General features: G+C 34.3%; 2 protein-coding genes and 1 long non-coding RNA gene across 3 annotated transcripts; 2 read left to right on the top strand and 1 right to left on the bottom strand.

Annotated features, from left to right (window-relative positions):
- Positions 1 to 8,524: 8,524 nt before the first annotated feature.
- Positions 8,525 to 15,073, top strand: LOC104901795 (caffeic acid 3-O-methyltransferase). The gene is made up of 4 exons (XM_010689448.4): positions 8,525 to 9,815; positions 13,340 to 13,650; positions 14,368 to 14,432; positions 14,671 to 15,073. The coding sequence occupies exons 1-4, from the start codon at positions 9,340 to 9,342 to the stop codon at positions 14,965 to 14,967; spliced, it is 1,149 nt and encodes a 382-aa protein (XP_010687750.1). The 5' UTR covers positions 8,525 to 9,339; the 3' UTR covers positions 14,968 to 15,073.
- Positions 9,825 to 12,538, top strand: LOC125497953 (uncharacterized). Its single transcript, XR_007274739.2, has 3 exons — positions 9,825 to 10,800; positions 11,084 to 11,245; positions 12,328 to 12,538. It is a non-coding gene; the product is annotated as an uncharacterized LOC125497953 (long non-coding RNA).
- Positions 15,074 to 15,419: 346 nt separating the features above from the next.
- LOC104901641 (cathecol O-methyltransferase 1) lies at positions 15,420 to 18,490 on the bottom strand. The gene is made up of 4 exons (XM_048647982.2): positions 18,223 to 18,490; positions 16,622 to 16,952; positions 16,468 to 16,532; positions 15,420 to 15,877 (listed from the first exon to the last, which is right to left on the bottom strand). Exons 1-4 carry the CDS (start codon positions 18,469 to 18,471, stop codon positions 15,584 to 15,586), a joined length of 939 nt encoding a protein of 312 aa, XP_048503939.2. The 5' UTR covers positions 18,472 to 18,490; the 3' UTR covers positions 15,420 to 15,583.
- Positions 18,491 to 20,165: the final 1,675 nt, after the last annotated feature.

Raw genomic sequence — 20,165 nt, 5'->3', positions numbered from 1 at the left:
ATGGAGGAATAACTTGTTTTCTATGAATTACAAAAGGAAAAAAACAAAACAAAACAGGTAATGTTCCATATTAAGTTTTTTACTTATTATATGTGGTCTTTGAGACCTTGTACTGCCAGTACTGGTGAACGGTGATGATAGGAGAAGACCCCACAAAATCACTTCCATGATACTAATGGTCGACGCTTAAAATAATTTTCGCACAATTGAAATGGGTCATTGATAGACAGGATTTCATTGGGCTTGACCCGTAAATTTTCACGCCCATGAATCCAAGATGGATATGGTACTCAAGTTGGATCCTAGGAGACTCATGCATCAGGCCCACACCACGATTCAGGCCCGTCTTTCATAATAATGTTAAGTATGATTAGTCAATTTTTATTTTTTTTGGTAGAGAGAATTACAAGAACGATTGATGTAAACGATATTAATTTTAGGTTTTGGACGTCATTTTTTACCACTTTAACTAACTAAACTAGTTGGCACAAGTATAACTAGTATACAAGTATGTAGTAATTTTATGGATTATATTATAGAACAAGATATTATGGGTGATATATTTTCAAAATGATCCACAGATCTATGATAATGGGGTATTTTATATGGTGATATGTGAAGAAAAAAAATAGAAGATTTCCCGTATAGTAACTCCATCACGTGATAATAAGACAGGTTTACAATCTATAGGAAAATTAGAAGAAATCTTCTTGATCTACAAAAATAATATATAGATTTTTGGAATTTTTAAAATTGGTTGAAAATAATTAATTGTATTATATAAATAATCTGCATCTTTATACATAATTTATGTTGTTAGCGATTCAGCATGTGTATTACACAAGTCATCCATATGAAGTACTACGAGTCTATACAGTGCATGTGTTGCAAAATATGGCTCAGAGATCGCTCTAGGACTATTTTTTCAAGTATCCTTATTATTAAGGGTGTGTTCGACAATAATAACTGCAATAATCAATTTTAGTTGTGAGAGTTTTTGAAAGTTATGCTAGTAGCTATTAGTGATTGGTGTGTAGCTGTTAGCTGTCCTACTAGTTGTATAAGATATTGATGTTCGGTAAAAGAAATTGTTAAAGTAGTTGTTTACTAAATTAAATAACTAATCAAAAACTCAAACGAAATTGTAATGAATAATTTATACACTACTAAAATCTACTAAAAACACTAGTTATACCACTACCTAACCAAACACTAAGTTTTTATCTTAATTAGTGTAAAGCTACTTCAAAAGCTTGTGGCGAGCACGCCCTAAATCAATTACTACGCATACAATTTTTCTTTAAAAAACTATCTATACTCCGTTAGTTCTGAAATAAATGACACATTTTTCTCTTTAATATGAGAATTTTTTGAGAGAAATATTTCACTTATTTCAAAAACTTAAACCATTAATATCTTTAGTTATTGAAAAACAAAAATATAAGAACATTTATGATATACAAAAACAAATCTAATGAAATCTTGCTTCTTCATATTTTTCCTTACATATATATTACAAATGATGGTCAAATTAAACTATAACATATGAATACAGGTGTAAAAAATATAGAGATTAATATGAAAAAGGAAGAAGACCATGTTCTTTTGAGTACAATATTAATTAAATTCAGTTCAACTACTTTTCTTTTACCGTTTTACTTTAATTCAATTCAATTTAATTTAGTTCTATCCAAATAAAAGGACTAAAGTGCTACATATTATCAGTTTAATGCTATTATAGTTTTTTTTTACTATAATGTTATTATAGTTTTTTCCTATCATAGAATTGGTTTGGGCCCACCAAAATATTGTACTCCCTCTGTCCCACCAATTTAGTTGCCACATTTGTTTTATCACAGTTTACGAGATGCAACTTCAAACACGAATATCTTGAGTTACATATATGAAAAAAATTTAAAAATTATATATTCGAAAAATACAAATTGGGACGAATCAAACAAGATCAAACATAACCATGTTTTTTCTTATGTATATGGAGTAAGAGATAGTCAAAGTTATGACATAAATAATACCTACGTTTAAAATGTAACAACTAAATTGAAACGGAAGGAGTACTCCCTCCGTCCCATAATATAGTGCTCATTTCTCATTTTTCACAAAAATTAAGGACAATAGAAAGAGTTTTAGGATTTCACAAGAATTTAAGTACATGTTTATTGGGTATTTTTATCTTGGAACTAGTTATTTTCCTCTTTTTCCTTTAAAATAAAATGAAAGAGCAATAAATATATCTTGGAATGGTGTAAAACAATAAATAGGGGCACATATTTTAAAAGAAAGTAAGAGTATTTTGGAAAGTTTTAGGTAGAAATGAAGGATAATTTAGTCCAAACAAATTGATAAAAAAAGAAATAGGTACAATATTTTGAGACACCTAAAAAGGAATGCAAGCACTATATTATGGGACGAAAGGAGTACTTAATAAGGATCAAACCACACACTCGTGACTCGACACGCAGTGCGCAAGGATAACAAGGTGAAGATTAGTGTCTTGGTGATTCATCCTCCCAAGTCCCAAGTCCCAAGTCCCAAGTCCCAAGTCCCAAGTCCCATCATCCCATGCATAATGCATTCATTGCCAGTTTGCCACATACTTTTCCGTTACATTCCACACATGCGGCGCCATTAAACGTAAAAAACATAAGTAAACATGTTGAGTGTTGACTATAGTACTCCCTTGGTATTTTTTATCTTTTTTATTTTGACTTTGTACGTTTATCAATGCACTTATTCTATTAGTAAAAATTATAATGATTGAATATTAATAAAGTACTCGTTGGAACGAATCAAACAAAACCCCCACATGATTATATATTTTTTTTGTATATTGAGAAAAATCTAAAAGATTCTCTCTAATTGTGAATATTATCAAGATTCTAAGTGAGAACGATGAAAAAAAAATACAAAGAGAGTATTATTGTTTTTTTTCTTTTAACCAAGACTTGTATGTGGATATATTAAAGATTCATTATTATTTTTTTATATATATTTTCTTCATCTTATAATATTTGAAACATTACCTTTTCAAGGGCTTAATCTCTTCCACATAAAATAATGGAACTGACTTGAACTGATTGCAATTGAATTGAATTAAATTATACTCCATAGTGATGATAATAAATAATTTAGGAATCGAATCGAACTGAATTGATTGAAATTAAAATAAAGTAAATTAAACTAATTACAACTGAATTGAACTGAATTAAAAATAGGTGAAAATAAAATGTGAGAACTTAACTATCAACCCACAACAATTTCAATGTTTAATATTCAACGTCTTATAATTATATCTAACTATCTAACTATAAACACTTAGACAAGCTTTTTGATGTATAATATTTCAATTAAGTAATAACATTCTCTCACTCCGATTCCGTTGAAATTATTATTTTATCCCAATTTCTTTAAGGTGTTTTCTCAATATGCCATAACACCTATTTTTTTTTTTTTGGGTACATAATGAAAATTAGGACACCTTTCTCTCAAAAGAGACTCCTAACAAATCAAGCAGAACTAATTTATTTAACAAAGGTTCTACCTATTTTTCTATTTAACACTAAATAAAAAATTACGAAAAGCTAATAAAATCACTTATAAATTTATGAATAGAACACTAACCCATGACATTACCCCTGTCAAAATGCTAGTTCTAGTATAAATTGTGTTATATCCTACAGACACTGGCTTTCTGGCTATACCTCAATAGAGAGATCATAAGACAAACTAAGAAGTGCGCAAGCTAGGAAGATTAACTAATGGCAAAGAGCACGAAAGATGCACATACACCCGCAAGCCTGAAAGAAAGCGAAACAATTATAGCAGATACGGAGCCTGTTAAAGGAGGCAAGATTGCTGAATCTGAGCCAGTTGATTTCTTCTCAAGTTCCCACAACATTGACATGGCTCAGCAGCAACAACAACAACAAAAACAACCAACACCACCTAATGAAGGCGGAGGCGAAACCGGTTCTTCGCAAGCGCCGCCTGATTTGTCTAAGTCTAACACCCGGAATCCTTAAGCCCGTCAACAAGGCCACTGGCCTGGAAATCCTGCGGATGGATTTTACCTTCACTTGTAGAGTTTATAGTTAGCTATATTACTATATATGTTAGGCATGCATGCAATAGTTGAAGTGTATTTTATGAGTTTGTGCGATTAATCCTTCCACTATCTCAATAAAATGAATTGCCAATCTTCATTAAGTAGGAGATTGCAAAATATAGTACTATAGGTTCGATCTAGTAAATTCTACTTCTTTCGTTTTTTTGGGAAAAGCTACATGCAGTCCTAAGAGCTGTATATAACAAACTAAAAATGGAAATAAATTGCATTAATTGATCATTTATTACATCGGTTGATGCAAATTTTTTCCATAAATTCACAACTTATTTCCATTTTAAGGAGTGTATTTATCTCTATCATATAAGGGAAGGGGGAGCAATGGTGTCCTTTTTTGAAATGCCTATTTTGCCCCCCTTCCCTTTCTAAATTACAGAAGGAATGTCAAAATTAAAATCGACACTCAAAGAAAACTACCGAAAATTAATTTACAACACTCACTCACAAATCACTTAAAAAAAGAAATTTTACAAATCACCCATACAATTGAGAAAATCACGTTATAAAAATCACGCAAATCACTCAAATAATCAGGAAACATTATTAAAACTTAAAATTTACATACAAACTAAAACTAATAACTTAGAACGCCAATACATACAAAAACATTTACAAAACCTTACTTACAAATCACTATTCTCAAGAACCATTCACAAAATGGTGGGTCATGATAAAAATTAGAGGTGTATTTGTAGTGAAATCAGAATTTAGAAGTTAGACAAGAAAAAACATTATTTACTTTTTTATAGTGTTTCCTATATATAATGAAACTTTTACATATATTTGGACCTATCTTTTTCTATTATATGATAGCAATTAATTATCAAGGTAAAAAGGTTTATGTAAAATATCATTCAAGAATTAAAGTACAACATATTTCTATTATATACGGGAATGGGGGAGCTATGGTGTCCCCAAATAAAGAGACTATGTTACGCCCTTCCCATTCTAAATTACAAATTCACTTACAAATCAAAAGGGGCTTAAAATACCAAAAAGATAATTATAACAATCACTCACAAGTCAACTAAAATCATAAAATTGCATAATTTGCGTTATGCAAATCACTAAAATGAGGAAGCTTTACAAAAGCTTAAGAAAATTCACTTACAAACTATAACCTATGAAAAAGTTAACTTGAAATCAAAGTGTCCACTTTCCTTACAATTTTATGAAGTACTGTACTTAATTCAAAAATCAACTAAAAAATTATTATAATATTAGAAATCATAAATAAATTCAATAAAACATGTATTTTGTTCATAGAATTTAACTTTGAAAAGTAAAAAAAAAACAAAAAACAAAAAACAAAAAGAATGGTGAGAGACTTAAGTGACAGAAACTAAATCAATCAAATTTCGCAACGTAAAACAATTATACTTCGTATGTCTTATGTTTAAATTTTGACTCTTATGCCGAAGAAAATCGAGTTTCTGTTTCGAAAAAAATTCAAGCACGCATCGCGTGCAAAAAATTCTAGTGTCTTATATGCAACCCTAAGGGCTGCATATAGCATAACCCTTTTTTTAAAGATGTCACATGGAATTCTTCACATTTGTCGAAACATAATTTTGGTCGATAATATCTTTAATTTTATAAAAGTAAAAATTATAAAATTTATATATTTAGAAAGTGTATATCGTGATGAATCAAACAATATCCCATATGATTATGTTTTTTTTAATATATATAAATAATTATTAATGGTCAAAGTATATAAGATAAATAGTTCCAAAAATAATATGTTATATCTATAAAATGAAAGGAGTACTTAATAAATGATGTTTAAATGAAGTTGCATTTTTTTCTACACTCTTCATATATAGAGGCTATATTTGTTTCTTACTAAATTACTAGTGGTTTTTTTTTTTGGTCTAAATGAAGTATTTTACTTCAACTATTAAGTGTTGTGGCTTGGGATGGCTATTAGCTATTTTAATATTGTGTTAATTGTTCAATATTATGAATTATTGGTATTTGGAAACTGGTGAGACTAGTGGCCCTTAACCAATCAAACCTGTGTTTCTTAACCTCAACCAATGTGGAATACAAAAGAGGAGGTGAGAAAAGCTCCGTAAGTTTCTCTGATCTTTCATAAAGCAATAAATGACGCATAAACACTAGTACAATACTCTATCGTTTCAAAATATAATACATTCACGTTTTACGAAAATTTGTTTTGACTATAAATATCTCTCGCAATATGATAAATAAAATTATAAAAATCATACTATGAGATTCGACTTGAAAAATACTATAATAACATTATTTTTTAATTCTATCAATATAAATTAGAGTAATTAACGGTCAAAGTCTTATATTTTAAAACGAAGGAAGTAACCAACTTACAATAAAAATTAAGCAATAATAAAAAGATAGTGGTGAAACTTGAGCATTTTCACTAACCCACTATCTGCTTCTTACTCAACAATAAAAAAACACATGCTAACCTTCGTTTTTTTGTATAAGTGACGTTTCCTTTTAGGGAACACAAACTTTTATATGAGGCGGGCCACACCTTCAACTAATGGTGTGGCCACCCCCCTTCCTCTAACTAACCCCTCCCCTTCTCTCATGTTGTCACGCCCCCTTTCCCTTTTTCTCTCATTTTTTTTAAAAACTCTTTTTTTTTTCTTTTTTATTCTCTTTGATGTGTCTTGCATTTTGTCCTTTTTTTTGCCTCATTTTCTCTCTCCTCTTTTTTCCCCTATTTTTTTCCTATTTTCTCTCTCCTCTTATTTCCTTTAGAATTTTACCATTAATTCTGCTCCCCTCCTCTCAAGCACGCCCCCCCTTCTCTCATTTTTTTTAACTCTTTTTTTTTTCTCTTTAATGTCTCTCATTTTTCCTATTTTTTTGCCTCATTTTCTCTCTCCTCTTATTTCCCCTATTTTTTTTCCTATTTTCTCTCTCCTCTTATTTCCCCTATTTTTTTTTTCCTATTTTATGATACGAGAAACCCGTTACTTCATAATAAGTAATTATTATTATTTGTACCCTTATTTTATCATACGAGTAACTCATTTATTCTACAAGTAACCCTCATATATATTTTCAAATGACCCATTATATTATAAAAGTAACCTCATTAGTTAATAAAAGTAACCTTAATTAAATGTATGAGTAATCTTATTTATTTGTTCGAGTGACATCATATGTTCACAAAAGTAACCCAATTATTATATAATAGCTTGAAATATTTATAAAAATAACCATAATAAATGTACAAGTAACCTCTTAGTTCATAAAAAGTAACCCCATTATATATTTAAAGTAATCTAATTTATTCGTAAAAAGTAAAACGCGTTACTTTCCAATGCTAAGGTGTTACTTTTAGTGAATTATAGATTACTTTATCGAATTTTAAGGGGTTACTTTACTGACACTAGGGATTACTTTTTATAATGTTAAGGGGTTACTTTATTGAAAGTATAGTTACTTTTTGTAACTATAAGGGGTTACTTTTTTATAATAAAGGGTTACTTTTACTATAAATAGGGTTACTTTTACTGAAAGTATGGTTACTTTTGCTATAACTAGGGTTACTTTTACAAAAGTATAGGTTACTTTTGTAATTGTAAGGGGTTACTTTTGCTATAATAGGGATTACTTTTACTGAAAGTATAAGTTACTTTTTGTAACTGTAAGGGGGTTAGTTTTACTATAAATAGGGGTTACTTTTACTTAAAGTGTAGGTTACTTTTTTGTAATATAATGGGTTACTTTTATTGAAACTAGGGGTTACTTTTTGTAATTATTAGAGATTACTTTTGTAATTATAAGGGGTTATTTTTATTTTCATAAAAAAAGTAACCCTATTATATATTTAAAGTAATTTCATTTATTTATAAAAAGTAAAACGCGTTGCTTTCCAATGCTAAGGTGTTACTTTTAGTGAAACTAAGAATTACTTTTTCGAATACCAAGGGGTTACTTTACAGAAACTATGAATTACTTTTTATAATGCTAACGGGTTACTTTACTAGAAAGTATGGGTTACGTTTTGTAATTATAAGAAGTTACTTTTTGTAATTATAAGGAGTTATTTTTTGTAATTATAAAGGATTACTTTTGTAATTATAAAGAGTTACTTTTACTAAAAAAAGGGGTTACTTTTCTGAAACTATGAGCTACTTTTTCTGAAATTAAGAATTACTTTTTATAATTATAAGGTGTTACTTTTATTGAACTTACGGGTTACTTTTTCTGAAATTCGTTCAATATGATATTGTAAGCATGTGATCATATTATTCGGCTTTTTTTAGTGTGTATGTAAGTCAAATTAAGGAAAAAAAAAAGTAAGAAAATGTATATATTTAAGAGTTTTCTAGTGAGTTGTAAATATAGTATACTAAAATTAACTAGTCAAATTGTATACGTATACTAAAACAAATGACAAACTTCTTCTAAAGTCTTTACTCACTCTGTTTTTCATTTTTCTTCTTGTTCTTTGTTGCAACCTCCAAATCATCCAATCCAGTCTAAGAAAAAAAACAAGAAAATGCGAACCGGATGTTGTAGTATACAACAATCTCTTACACCGGAGGCGGCTACCATTGTTAAGCAGGCAATAAACCGACTTCCAACCACCACTACAACACCAATCCTAGGTCCAATCTCTCATTATCCCGCTCTTGCTAACTCCCTAATGGCCGCCTTCAAGCGAGCCCAAGCCCACATGCGGCGCACGTGAGAGAAGTGGGGTCCAGTGGGTTTGCTGTGGGTTTTGGTGTTTTCGCGAAGAGGAATTGGGGCGGTAGGAGGGAGGAAGGAGGAACGAAGGAGATGGTGGTTGCCGTTGGACTTTTCGCGAAGAGGAATTGGGGCGGGAGGAGAGAGAAAATAAAAAATGTAAGGGAAGGAGGAAATGGGCGGGGAAGAGGAAGCAGTATACTAGTATGGCCGCACGATTTGAGTTTTGTGTGGCGGGTTGCACCAAAAACGCTTTGTTTAGGGAAATGTCACAATAAGTGACATGTCGCTCAAAATGGTAACAAATACTTCACATTTTTGGCCATGGGGAGTTTACACCACGAGCTGCGCATGGGGATATATTGATATATTTAATCTACTCGTACACAAAAGAGTGAAAGACCATATATGGCCTTGCTTAAAATACTCTCCCACCCCACTAAACTAATACACACCAAACACCTCTATCAAACCCCTTCAGTTCTCAAATCTTTTATTTTACAACAATGGCTGACTCATCTTCTCCTGATATCAAAATCAATAAAGTTACTACATCTACCATTCTTGGTAATCCTAAACTTGAAATTGTTGATGATGATGATGATGCACATTTCCTAGCAGCAGCACAAATTATGCAGTCAGGAGTACTACCTATGGCGTTAAAGGCTGCTGTGGAGCTCAACATCTTCAAAATTATGGCAAAGGCAGGCCCTGATCGCCTGCTTTCGCCAAAGGAGATTGCTGCTGAGCTCCCAGCCTCTCACAACCCCGACGCCTCGTCAATGCTAGACCGAGTACTCCGCCTGTTGGCTTGTCATTCCGTCGTCAGCTGCTCTTTCGAGCACACCGCCACTGTTGGTGGCGGTGTCGAAAGGCGGTATGGGTTGAGTCCTATATCCAAGCTGTTTGTTGGAGATGAAAATGGGATTAGCCTTGGCCCCTTCTTGTCCTTGGTTGAAGACCCTATCGTCCGTGCTAGCTGGTTAGTTGTTAGTTCCCTAAAACAAGGATAATTACACTCGATTTGGTAGGGCGTAAAATATTTTTTTAAAAGATTATTTTCCTCTATTTTCAATTATACATTGTTTGGTTTGCAAAGGAGTGTAAGATCATTTTTCCTTGGAGTAAAATTGCTCTATCAATAATGGAAAAAACCATTTTCCTTCCAAAATGAAGGGAAAACTGTTTTTCTTATCTCTCTTGATTCTTGTACACTCCTCTCACTATCTCCTTACTTTCCCTTTCATTTTACTCTCTCTTTATCATTTTTCTTACATGCAACCAACACAACGGAAAACTAATTTTGGAAATGTGTTTTCCATTGTAAATTGTTTTGTACGAAAATCATTTTACACTGAAAATGTTTTACGCTCCACCAAACGGAACCTTAATAATTGATATTCTGAATACGAAAAATATAGTTGATACTCGGAAAATGAATTTGGGACTATTAGAATATTACTGATAATAAAAATATGATAAAATACACTACAAGAAAAGGCCAAAACAACGACGGCTTCACTGCGACGGTTCTAAAAACGGTTGTTATTCTTGTAGTCAGCGACGGTTTAAAACGGTCGTTGCCACCGACGGCTTTTAGAGTGATCAGCGACGGATAAACCGTCGTTGTTTATCAACGACCGTTTAGAACAGTCGTTAGTTTTATTATTATAATTTTTAGATTTTTTCAATTTAAGGAACTGTGTTAAACGGTCGCTGATGAGTGATGACAAAACAAAGTTTCGTGTTCTTCAGATCTGCTCTCTCTCTCCTCATTCCTCCCTCTCCTTACTCAACCGGTCAACCCTAATCCCTCATCTCTCTCCTCTTCAGATCTGCTCCTTCCTCCTCCCTCTCAATCCAACAGAGCAACGAACGCTTATTGAAGAGATAGAGACTGAGGAGAGAGAAAGTGAAACGGAAAAAAGAGAATCCAAAAAAAGGGTTTCAACTCCATCTCTAAGAAGGTAAGGGATTTTGATTTCAAGTTTTTATTTTATTTTTCATCGTCTTTTTTTTAATTTCTCGAGTTCTAGGGTTTCCAATTTTCGATTTTTTTGGGTACTGATCTGAAAATCTGTCACATTGTCGGCGGAGAAATCGAAGAGATCTACTCTTGTTCTTGAGTTGAAATTGTAGTACGTTTTTGTTTTTTCACTAATTTGATTTTCTTGTTGCTATTTTATCATGTTCCTTTACGTTTAGTTTTGATTTTTTTTTTTAGAAATTTTCGATTGTTTATTTTTTCAGGGTTTAGGTGGGAAATTCATGAGTCCCTCGGCTGTGAAAATGGAGGAATCAAAGCCTGCAATTTTGAACAGTGAGAACGGTTGTGAAATCGGAGCTCGATTCACTGAAATCTGCAATGTTCAATGTCTTCTTATCGACAGCACCACCTGACCATCTCACCAAGTAATTTTTTTCTTTCTCTTGTATCCAAATCTCCCACTTTGAAGTGCAATTCAAACAAATTATCGTTACTTACAGAAAATACACTATATCTATATCTCTTTTGTTAATTCATTTGTTCCTACAATTTTAGATTATACTTGCTCACTTGTTCTTGTTGTCAAATCTACAAATTGATAAATACTCTGCTTTATGGTATTGAAATTAGAAGCAACTCACGCTCAATGTCTCTATCACGCTGAACTGCTAGTTTAGAATTGGAGAATACCTCTAGTTGTGAGAAGTAGAAACATGAAACATACACAAGCTGATTTCTTTTCCACTCAAAACAAGATTTGAAAAAAATGATATTTCTGATCTTTGAAAAAATGCAATGGAAGTGACTTTATGTGCTGAAATGAGTTATAAACTAGCAGCATTTTGCTCTGTGGAATCTGAATTACTTTTAAATGCTTTAAATTGATACATGCATTGTTAAGTCATATTTTATGCATTGATCTTGTGGCTTGGGAGGGTCTGGAGTTTGGCCTATGAATTGAGGAGTGACTGTAGTGTATAATGGGTTTTTTTTTTCCTACCTCTCTCTTTTGGATTGACAAATGGTGATAATATCCTCGCAGTATTGGTGGATTTGTTCCAGTAAATTTTAAAAGTGAAGGGACTTCTATTATCTTTTACATCTAGAACTTGTTTTGTAATAGACTAGGCCTATCTTACTTATCCAGAATGTTGGGTTGCTTCAGTACTAAATGTCCAGATGCTCGAATGGAATGGTTTAGTAAGATTACCACTCTTTTTTCATTCAAGTCAATTTTGCGATAGTCTATAAGATAATATATATTTTGTGCTGCATTAGTAGTTCACTAACCAAACTAAACCAAGCATCAATTATTTCTGATAAGGTTAAGGCTCCTACAAAAGTATATTGCTCATTTTACGTTTTTTCTCATTAACTTTTTATGCTCATTTTAACTTGTGTTGTCATAATTCCCAAATTCGGTTATGTGCTTGAATGTGATTTGTTACCGATTTATTGATGGTTTGACTTATGCGATAAACTCATCGGATGATTTCAACTTTGACAGGTTGTACATACACAAGCCCATTATTTATCTGATGATGCAGCAAGCCATCAAGGAAGGAAGTTAGTCCCTGCTGCAAAACATTTTTGTAATTTATGAGAGTTAGAATATGTGAAGAAATGTGACTTTGAAGCTTTTGTTGTCACAACATACTTATGATCTTTGTGGTCATCTTCAATCTTGCGTCTTCTGACTTTTAGGGTTTTTGTGTAAATTAGTTATTTAGTTTATAAAGTACTTTGACCATACTGTGGAATGGCAAAAAAATTATGTCTACAATTTTGCTTTGTGATATTAATTTGTTCTTCCATCCTTTTCTTCTTGGTTGAAATAATTTCAGTGAGTTGAATTCTCTAATTGAATGGTTATTCAATTGTTATTCTTCATTCTTTTCTATTCTCAAGTTTCTTCCATTGCATCTTATTCTTTGTGATATTAATTTGTTATTCTTTAGCCTGCATTATAAAAACTTGAATTAACGACCGCTTTAAGCAGACGTTAAACAATCAACGACTGTTTTAAACCGTCGCTGATTTAACTACTGTTATAAACCGTCGTTGATTTAACGACAACTTAAAGCGATCGTTGGAATGAAGTCAACGACGGCTTCAGGACGCAGTCGGTGATTGGGTGCAGAACGGTCGGTGATACTTCACCGACGGCCGAACCGTCGTTGATTACTTAATCACCGACCATTTCTCCAACGTCCGACTTTCAACGACGGCTGGCCGTCGTTGATCATAATAGCGACGGCTTTTTTCTCATTAGCGACGGCTTTAAGCGGTCGTTGTTGACGTATTTTCTTGTAGTGATATATCTTTAGGATACATTAGTATGTTAGGATATATTATTGGAAGGATTCCTAACATATTAATATATCCTAACGACATTATTATTATTAAATTTTTATTATCCGTAATATTTCTGATAGGAGTAGGGACAATGCTTTCCCAAAAGAAAAAAAAAAATAAAGCAGGAAACTCTATGATTTACCTAGTTTATGCACTTGGTGCAGGGGAAAGTTCAATGAAGCTATATTAGAGGGAGGGATACCCTTCAATAAGGTCTATGGAGTACATGCATTTGATTATCCCGGATTAGACCCAAGATTCAATGAAATTTTTAATGCAGCAATGTTTAATTACACAACAATTATCACCAAGAAGATCCTCCAAAAATACATGGGTTTTGAGGGCATCAAACAACTTGTTGATGTAGGTGGTGGTCTTGGACATACTCTCCATGCTATAACCTCAATGTACTCTTTTATACGAGGCATCAATTTTGACTTGCCTCATGTTATTTGCGATGCTCAGTCTTACCCTGGTATGCATTTTTTGAATCACTTTATGATTTGTCCTCAATTTTATAATCCCTACTATAAATGATACGTAGTGGTTTCAATTATGTTATTATTACTAAATTTAGTTATCACTAATAGGGGATAATGAGCCTGACAAGCTCGCGAGTAGATCAATCTCGGCTCGGTCAAAGCTCGGTCTCTCGTTGAAGCTCGGCTCGAGTATTAAACGAGCCGAGCCGAGTTAGGCAAAGCTCGTGAACAACTTGATTATTATTTTATACTAAAGCAATATTTTATGATAAAAAAATATTTTATATTAAAAAATATTTTATATTAAAAAATTGTTTATATATTCAAAAATTATTTATATATATTAAAAATTATATTAAGCCGAGCCTGAGCCTAAACGAGCTCACGAGTCGAGCCTAAACGAGCTCACGAGCCGAGCTCGAGCCGCAAATTCTAATCACGAGCTCGGCTACCCAAGCTCGGCGAGCTCACGAGCCGAGCCCAGTGTTATTCGGGCTCGGCTCGCTCGATAAGCACCCCTAGTCAATAATTCTAATCATAATATCAACATGATTTTAATTTCAGGGTGTTTAGCTATAGGTTTTGTAACAAATTTTTTGGGATCCAATAATCAACCACCAACACCGTTTAATATATAAGTATAACATATATATGATTTCGGTATGAAACAACACCTTTTGATTAACTCATGAACCATATAAATATTGTAGGCATAGAGCATGTTGGTGGAGACATGTTTGAAAGCGTTCCTCAAGGTGATGCAATTTTCATGAAGGTAAATATAGTTTTCTCATAATATCATTTCTTATGCAATATCGGCCTAATTGGTACACGGTTATAAACTATAGATTTGCTAATGATTTCCAGTATACTTTTGTTAAGAGAACTCCCATGCATGTTAAATTTTGCTATAATACATTTCCTAATGCGATTAATCTTATTAACTATGGTAATGAACATGTGTTAGTTGATGGATGTATAAATTATTTATAATCGCTGGTATAATTCTGCAGTGGATTCTTCATGATTGGAGTGATGATCATTGTTTAACAGTATTGAAAAATTGCCATAAAGCAATACCTGAGAATGGAAAGGTGATTGTTGTGGAATCAATTGTCACAGAAGAACATGAAACTACAGTTATTGCAAAAACAGTCAGCCAAATGGATGTGTACATGATGAATAAGAATCCAGGAGGGAAGGAAAGAACTCAAAAGGATTTCATAGCTTTGGCAAATGCAGCTGGTTTTACTGAGATTAAATTTGTTTGTCGAGTTTGTCAATTTTGGGTGATGGAATTTCACAAGTAACTGGACATCTTTAGATCCAGTACAAGTGGTAAATTCTTGATATACCATTTGATATATATACTTCTTAGTTTCTAATAAATGCATCATATTGACTTTTTACAGCGTAGATCAGAGCTGATCATTTTGGTCTGGCTCGACTCGTTTTTTTGCTTTAGGCGGGCTTTGGGCAAGCAAAAAATGACTTTCTAGTCTATTTTTTTGCCATGCCTGATTTTTGCCCGAAATAGCGGGCTTTGGGCACAAAATTTTGGCCCGCCCATGATCACCTCTACAATGTATGTATATGTCAACTTTGACCATCTTTACTTACTAATCTAAAAAGATAAATGACATAATTTTGATCGTTGACAGGTTAATCTCAATGTATATTTTCAAAATATTATTTTTCATAATTGTCAAAAAAAGTACATCGACAAGTGTGCCATTCAATCTTTAATAAGTATATAAATATTTTTAATTTTCATTTATTTAAGTACAACTTTAATGTAATAGTTGTATATAAAAGGACTCAGAACATCACCCTCTCACAGCTCACATGAGGATGGGGTCAAGTACGTATAAAGAGACATATCTTTATTCTTTATATAATTAAAGCCATTAATAATTAGAACAATAATTACTTGTGAAATTCCATAATCCAAAGTTGACAAACTCGACAAACAAATTTAATCTCAGTAAAACCAGCTGCATTTGCCAAAGCTATGAACTCCTTTTGAGTTCTTTCCTTCCCTCCCGGATAATTCATCATACACACATCCATTAGGCTAATTGTTTTTGCAATAGCTGTAGTCTCATGCTGTTCTGTGACAATGTAATCCACAACAATCACCTTCCCATTCTCAGGTATTGCTTTATGGCAATTCTTCAATACACTTAAACAATGATCATCGCTCCAATCATGAAGAATCCACTGCACAATACCATAAATTATATCAACCTTTCGTCAACAAATGTTAGACGATAAATCAAAAATTATTAAAAAAGACGGTTTACTTTTAGTATAAAAGTAGACCTAATTACTAAATAGATTAATTAAACTAATTCCCAAAAGAAATTAATCTAATCATTGTTGAACTAATTCTCTTTTTAATATTGAGCCTAACATTGCCTAATTTTAATTTAAAAGTAGGCGGTCTCTTACAAGACAAACTCTAGATAAATTAACGAAGTTGGCATAAAATCATATAATTATGTCAATGTTCATGATAATGAAGGTCCCATGCAAAATATGTGTGTTTTTATATTTTTATGAACTTTCATTAAACACCCGTTAATATTTCCCATATCATATCATAATGAAACCTTTAAAATAAACAAAATATATAGTTGTTTGAAGTACATAAGCATCACAAATAATAAATTATTCATGATGAATATTAACATGAACTTATTTACAAAATTACACTGAAATTCATTAACATTGTTATTACTACTTATTATACATGTACCAATTGGGATGTAATTACAATAGAAATAAGATTGTGATAAAGTTTATGTTACCCTCATGAATATGGCATCGCCTTGAGGAACGCTTCGAAACATGTCTCCACCAATATGTTCTATGCCTGTAATACGATCCATGAATATATATTCGAAAATATAATTTATTTTTAACAAAAAAATAAGTCTGAGTTAATGACCAAATAATCCATACCAGGGTAAGACTTAGCATTGCAAATGACATGAGGCAAGTCAAAATTGATGCCTTTAATGAAAGGATACATTGAAGTAATAGCATGGAGACTATGTCCAAGACCACCACCTACATCAACAAGTTGCTTGATATCCCCAAAACCTTTGTATTTTTGTAGGATTTTTTTGATGATAATAGTTGTGTGATTAAACATTGCTGAGTTGAAAACTTCATTGAATCTTGGATCTGATCGAGGGTAATCAAATGCATGTACTCCATAGACCTTGTTGAAGGAGATCCCTCCTTCTAATATTACTTCGTTGAACTTACTCCTGCATTCAGTCAGTTTCATCTGCTAAGTTTAGGTAACTTTGAGGACTTGTGCATGTGAAGGAATTGTACTGTGTAAGTGTAATTACTATTGTGACTTGCATTGTGAGGTAATTTCATAGTTACATGGAGCTAGGCAGCTAGCAATAATAGTTCTTTGTAATATCTTTATGCTCTCATAATTTATCTTTAACTCATACCAACTAAGTCATTACACTTCATCCGTTTTTCACTACAGTCTACACATCCTCCGTTTTTCTTTAGGAATACCATTTTTACTTTTTGAACCATTTTTTTTATCCATATGAGTTACGAAGGCAGTATAAAAAAGGGGAAGGGAGATTCAAACCTGCGATCTATTGTTCACAGCACCTCAATTTTAACCACTAGGTCAAGACATCCTTGGTTACTTTTTGAACCGTACCATTAGCGTATACTTAATTAACTTTGCTAATATTATATTATTAGAAAAATAATTATATGAGATCTTATTTAATTCTTCTCAAGATATATCATTAAATTTGTTTATAAATACACTTTGCCTTTAAATGAAACAAAATAAGAGTGTAATAATTAGGTCCAACCAATCCCATCTCAGTACACTTCTATTCCTAAGACCAAAATTTAGATTCATAAACGAGTCAAAATTATCAAAACTGCTCAAATCAATCCCACCTCAAGAACATTTTGGATTTTATTCCTTCAAAAAACAATTCGGGATTTTATTAATAATAATTATAATTAAGGAACTAACCAGCTTGCACGAACAATAGGGTCTTCAGCCAAGGACAAGTAGGGACCAAGGCTGAACCCATTCTCATCTCCAACAAACAACTTGGACATACTTCCTCCGTGTTTTTATTCTTGCTACATAGAGAAAGTGGGGGGTTTTTAAGAATGGTAGAGACCAAGTAAGTGTTGGCCTAGTGGTGATGGGGACTGCCTTTGGTAGGACGGACTCGTGTTCGAATCCCCGCAACACCCTTGGGAGATGAATGGAACCTAACCACCCCGAACTTGGCCTCGATCCGGATGTAACCCGAAGGGTGAACCGGGTGCAAACACCAAAAAAAAAAAAAAGAATGGTAGAGAGAGAAAGTAGGGGACCACCACTTTTTGAATAAAAAAACATTTGTTAAGGAAAAAGTATGAGTATTTTAAAAGAGAAGGTGGGGACCACCAACTTTTTAATAGTATTTTAAGATTTTTATGGTGAAAAGTAATCCATTTATGGTATGTAGCATCTATTATGACATTTCCATTTAAGGGAAATGTAGCATCTATAAAAAAACGGAGGAAGTAGGACTCAACCCATACCGCCTTTCGACACCGCCGCCAACAGCGGCGGTGTTCTCGAAAGAGCAGCTGACGACGGAATGACAAGCCAACAGGCGCAGCACCCGGTCCAGCATTGACGCTGCGTCGGGGTTTTGTGAGGCCGGGAGCTCAGCAACAATCTCCTTAGGCGAAAGCAGGCGATCAGGGCCTGCTTTCGCCATAATGTCGAAGATGTTGAGCTCCACGGCCGCCTTTAACGCCATTGATAGTGTTCCTGATTGCATAATCTGATAGAATATGTCAATATTCCCATATTTTGTGTAACTAATATTGTTGTAATCTTCCTGTAATCTTGCCTTTTGGTTAGTTAGTTTCCTATTTTCTAGCTTTGAGTATTGTATAAAGTTAGGGCTGTACAATCTCTTTATTCAAGGAATGAATCCTCTATTATGGTATCAGAGCCTAGGTTTTCTTTTTCTCTCTCAACCTAGCCGTCCCTACCTCTCGTCCCCTACCTTCGTTCGGCCACCATGACCAACGAAGCAGAAGCTTCTAAACCGCCTACCATTCTGCCCTCTCCCTCAATATCAAACAACATCTTCCCCTTATTCTAAGCATGGACAACAATACTACTCCTCCTGGGCCGAGCTCTTTAAAATCACCGCCCGTGCCAATCAAGTGCTTCATCAATCATACCTCCTGCGACAAACCCGCCATTAAAGACACTGAACTATGGGGACGTCTTGATGCCGTCGTCCTTCAATGGATATATGGGACTATCCACGAGGATCTCCTCCTCACTATACTCGAACCAGACTCCACGGCCCAACAAGCGTGGGAACGTCTGCGTGACATATTCCAGGATAACAAACATTCGCGTGCTGTGTACCTCGAAAATCAATTCTCCAACACCCACCTTGAAAATTTCAAAGATATTTCACCTACTGTCAACGGTTGAAGATGCTCTCGGACCAGCTCGCCGGCGTCGGGTCTCCGGTGTCCGACCAACGCCTGGTACTGCAACTTGTCGCTGGCTCACCGATGCATATGACAACGTTGCATCGCTTATCAACAACGGGATCCTCTGCCGCCCTTCTACACCGCCCGCTCCATGCTCACACTCGAAGAATCCCGTAAGTCACAGCAGCTTGGTTCTCCTCTAATGTCTTCTAGCCTCCACCGACTCCCTCCTTGGCGAGTCCCATGATGATTCAGCGGCAAAATCGTCTCCTCCACCGCGGCACAGCCAACCGCCGCCTTCCCGCGGTCGTGGCCGTGGTGGCCGTAGCGGCCGGCACACTGGCGCACGGGGTCGAGGTCGCGGCCGCGCCCAGCCACAGCACTCGGTTTCTCTCCCCCTCGGTATGGGCCTCCTCCTCCATATTATTACGGGCCACACTACCTTCTTACGGCACTGCTTACGGGACCCTCCACCCTACGGGTACCCCCGCCCTGGAGTCCCGGCGCCTGCCCGTATCCCACAGCCTCTCCCAGGGCCAGCCCGCGGCCACCTGCCACGCCTGGTCTCCTTGGGCCGCGACCTGTTCAAGCGTATGCCGCCTCTGTGGAGCCCAGCCCCGCACCTTATGAGCTCACTGATATTGATTCTGCCATGCACACTATGACTCTTGCTCGCCTGATGAATAATGGTACATGGACACGGTGCCACATTCATATGACGGGTGATTCAGGTACTCTCTCGTCCTTTTTAATTCTGGCATTAGTAAAAATATTTTGTTGGTAATGGTAATACTATTCCTGTTCATGGTCATGGTCACACAATTATTCCTAGTACATCTTCCCCCTTAACCTCAAACATGTGCTTCATGCCCCTCAAATTATCAAAAATCTCATTTCTGTGCGAAAATTTACCAGACAATAATGTTTCTGTGGAATTTGATCCGTTTGGTTTTCAGTGAAGGACCTTCTGACGGGGACTATTATTCTGAGATGTGAT

This window comes from Beta vulgaris, chromosome 1 (assembly GCF_026745355.1).
Source record: "Beta vulgaris subsp. vulgaris cultivar EL10 chromosome 1, EL10.2, whole genome shotgun sequence".
NCBI classification, from domain to species: Eukaryota; Viridiplantae; Streptophyta; class Magnoliopsida; order Caryophyllales; family Amaranthaceae; genus Beta; species Beta vulgaris.
This window is presented reverse-complemented; position numbering and strand designations above follow the sequence as displayed.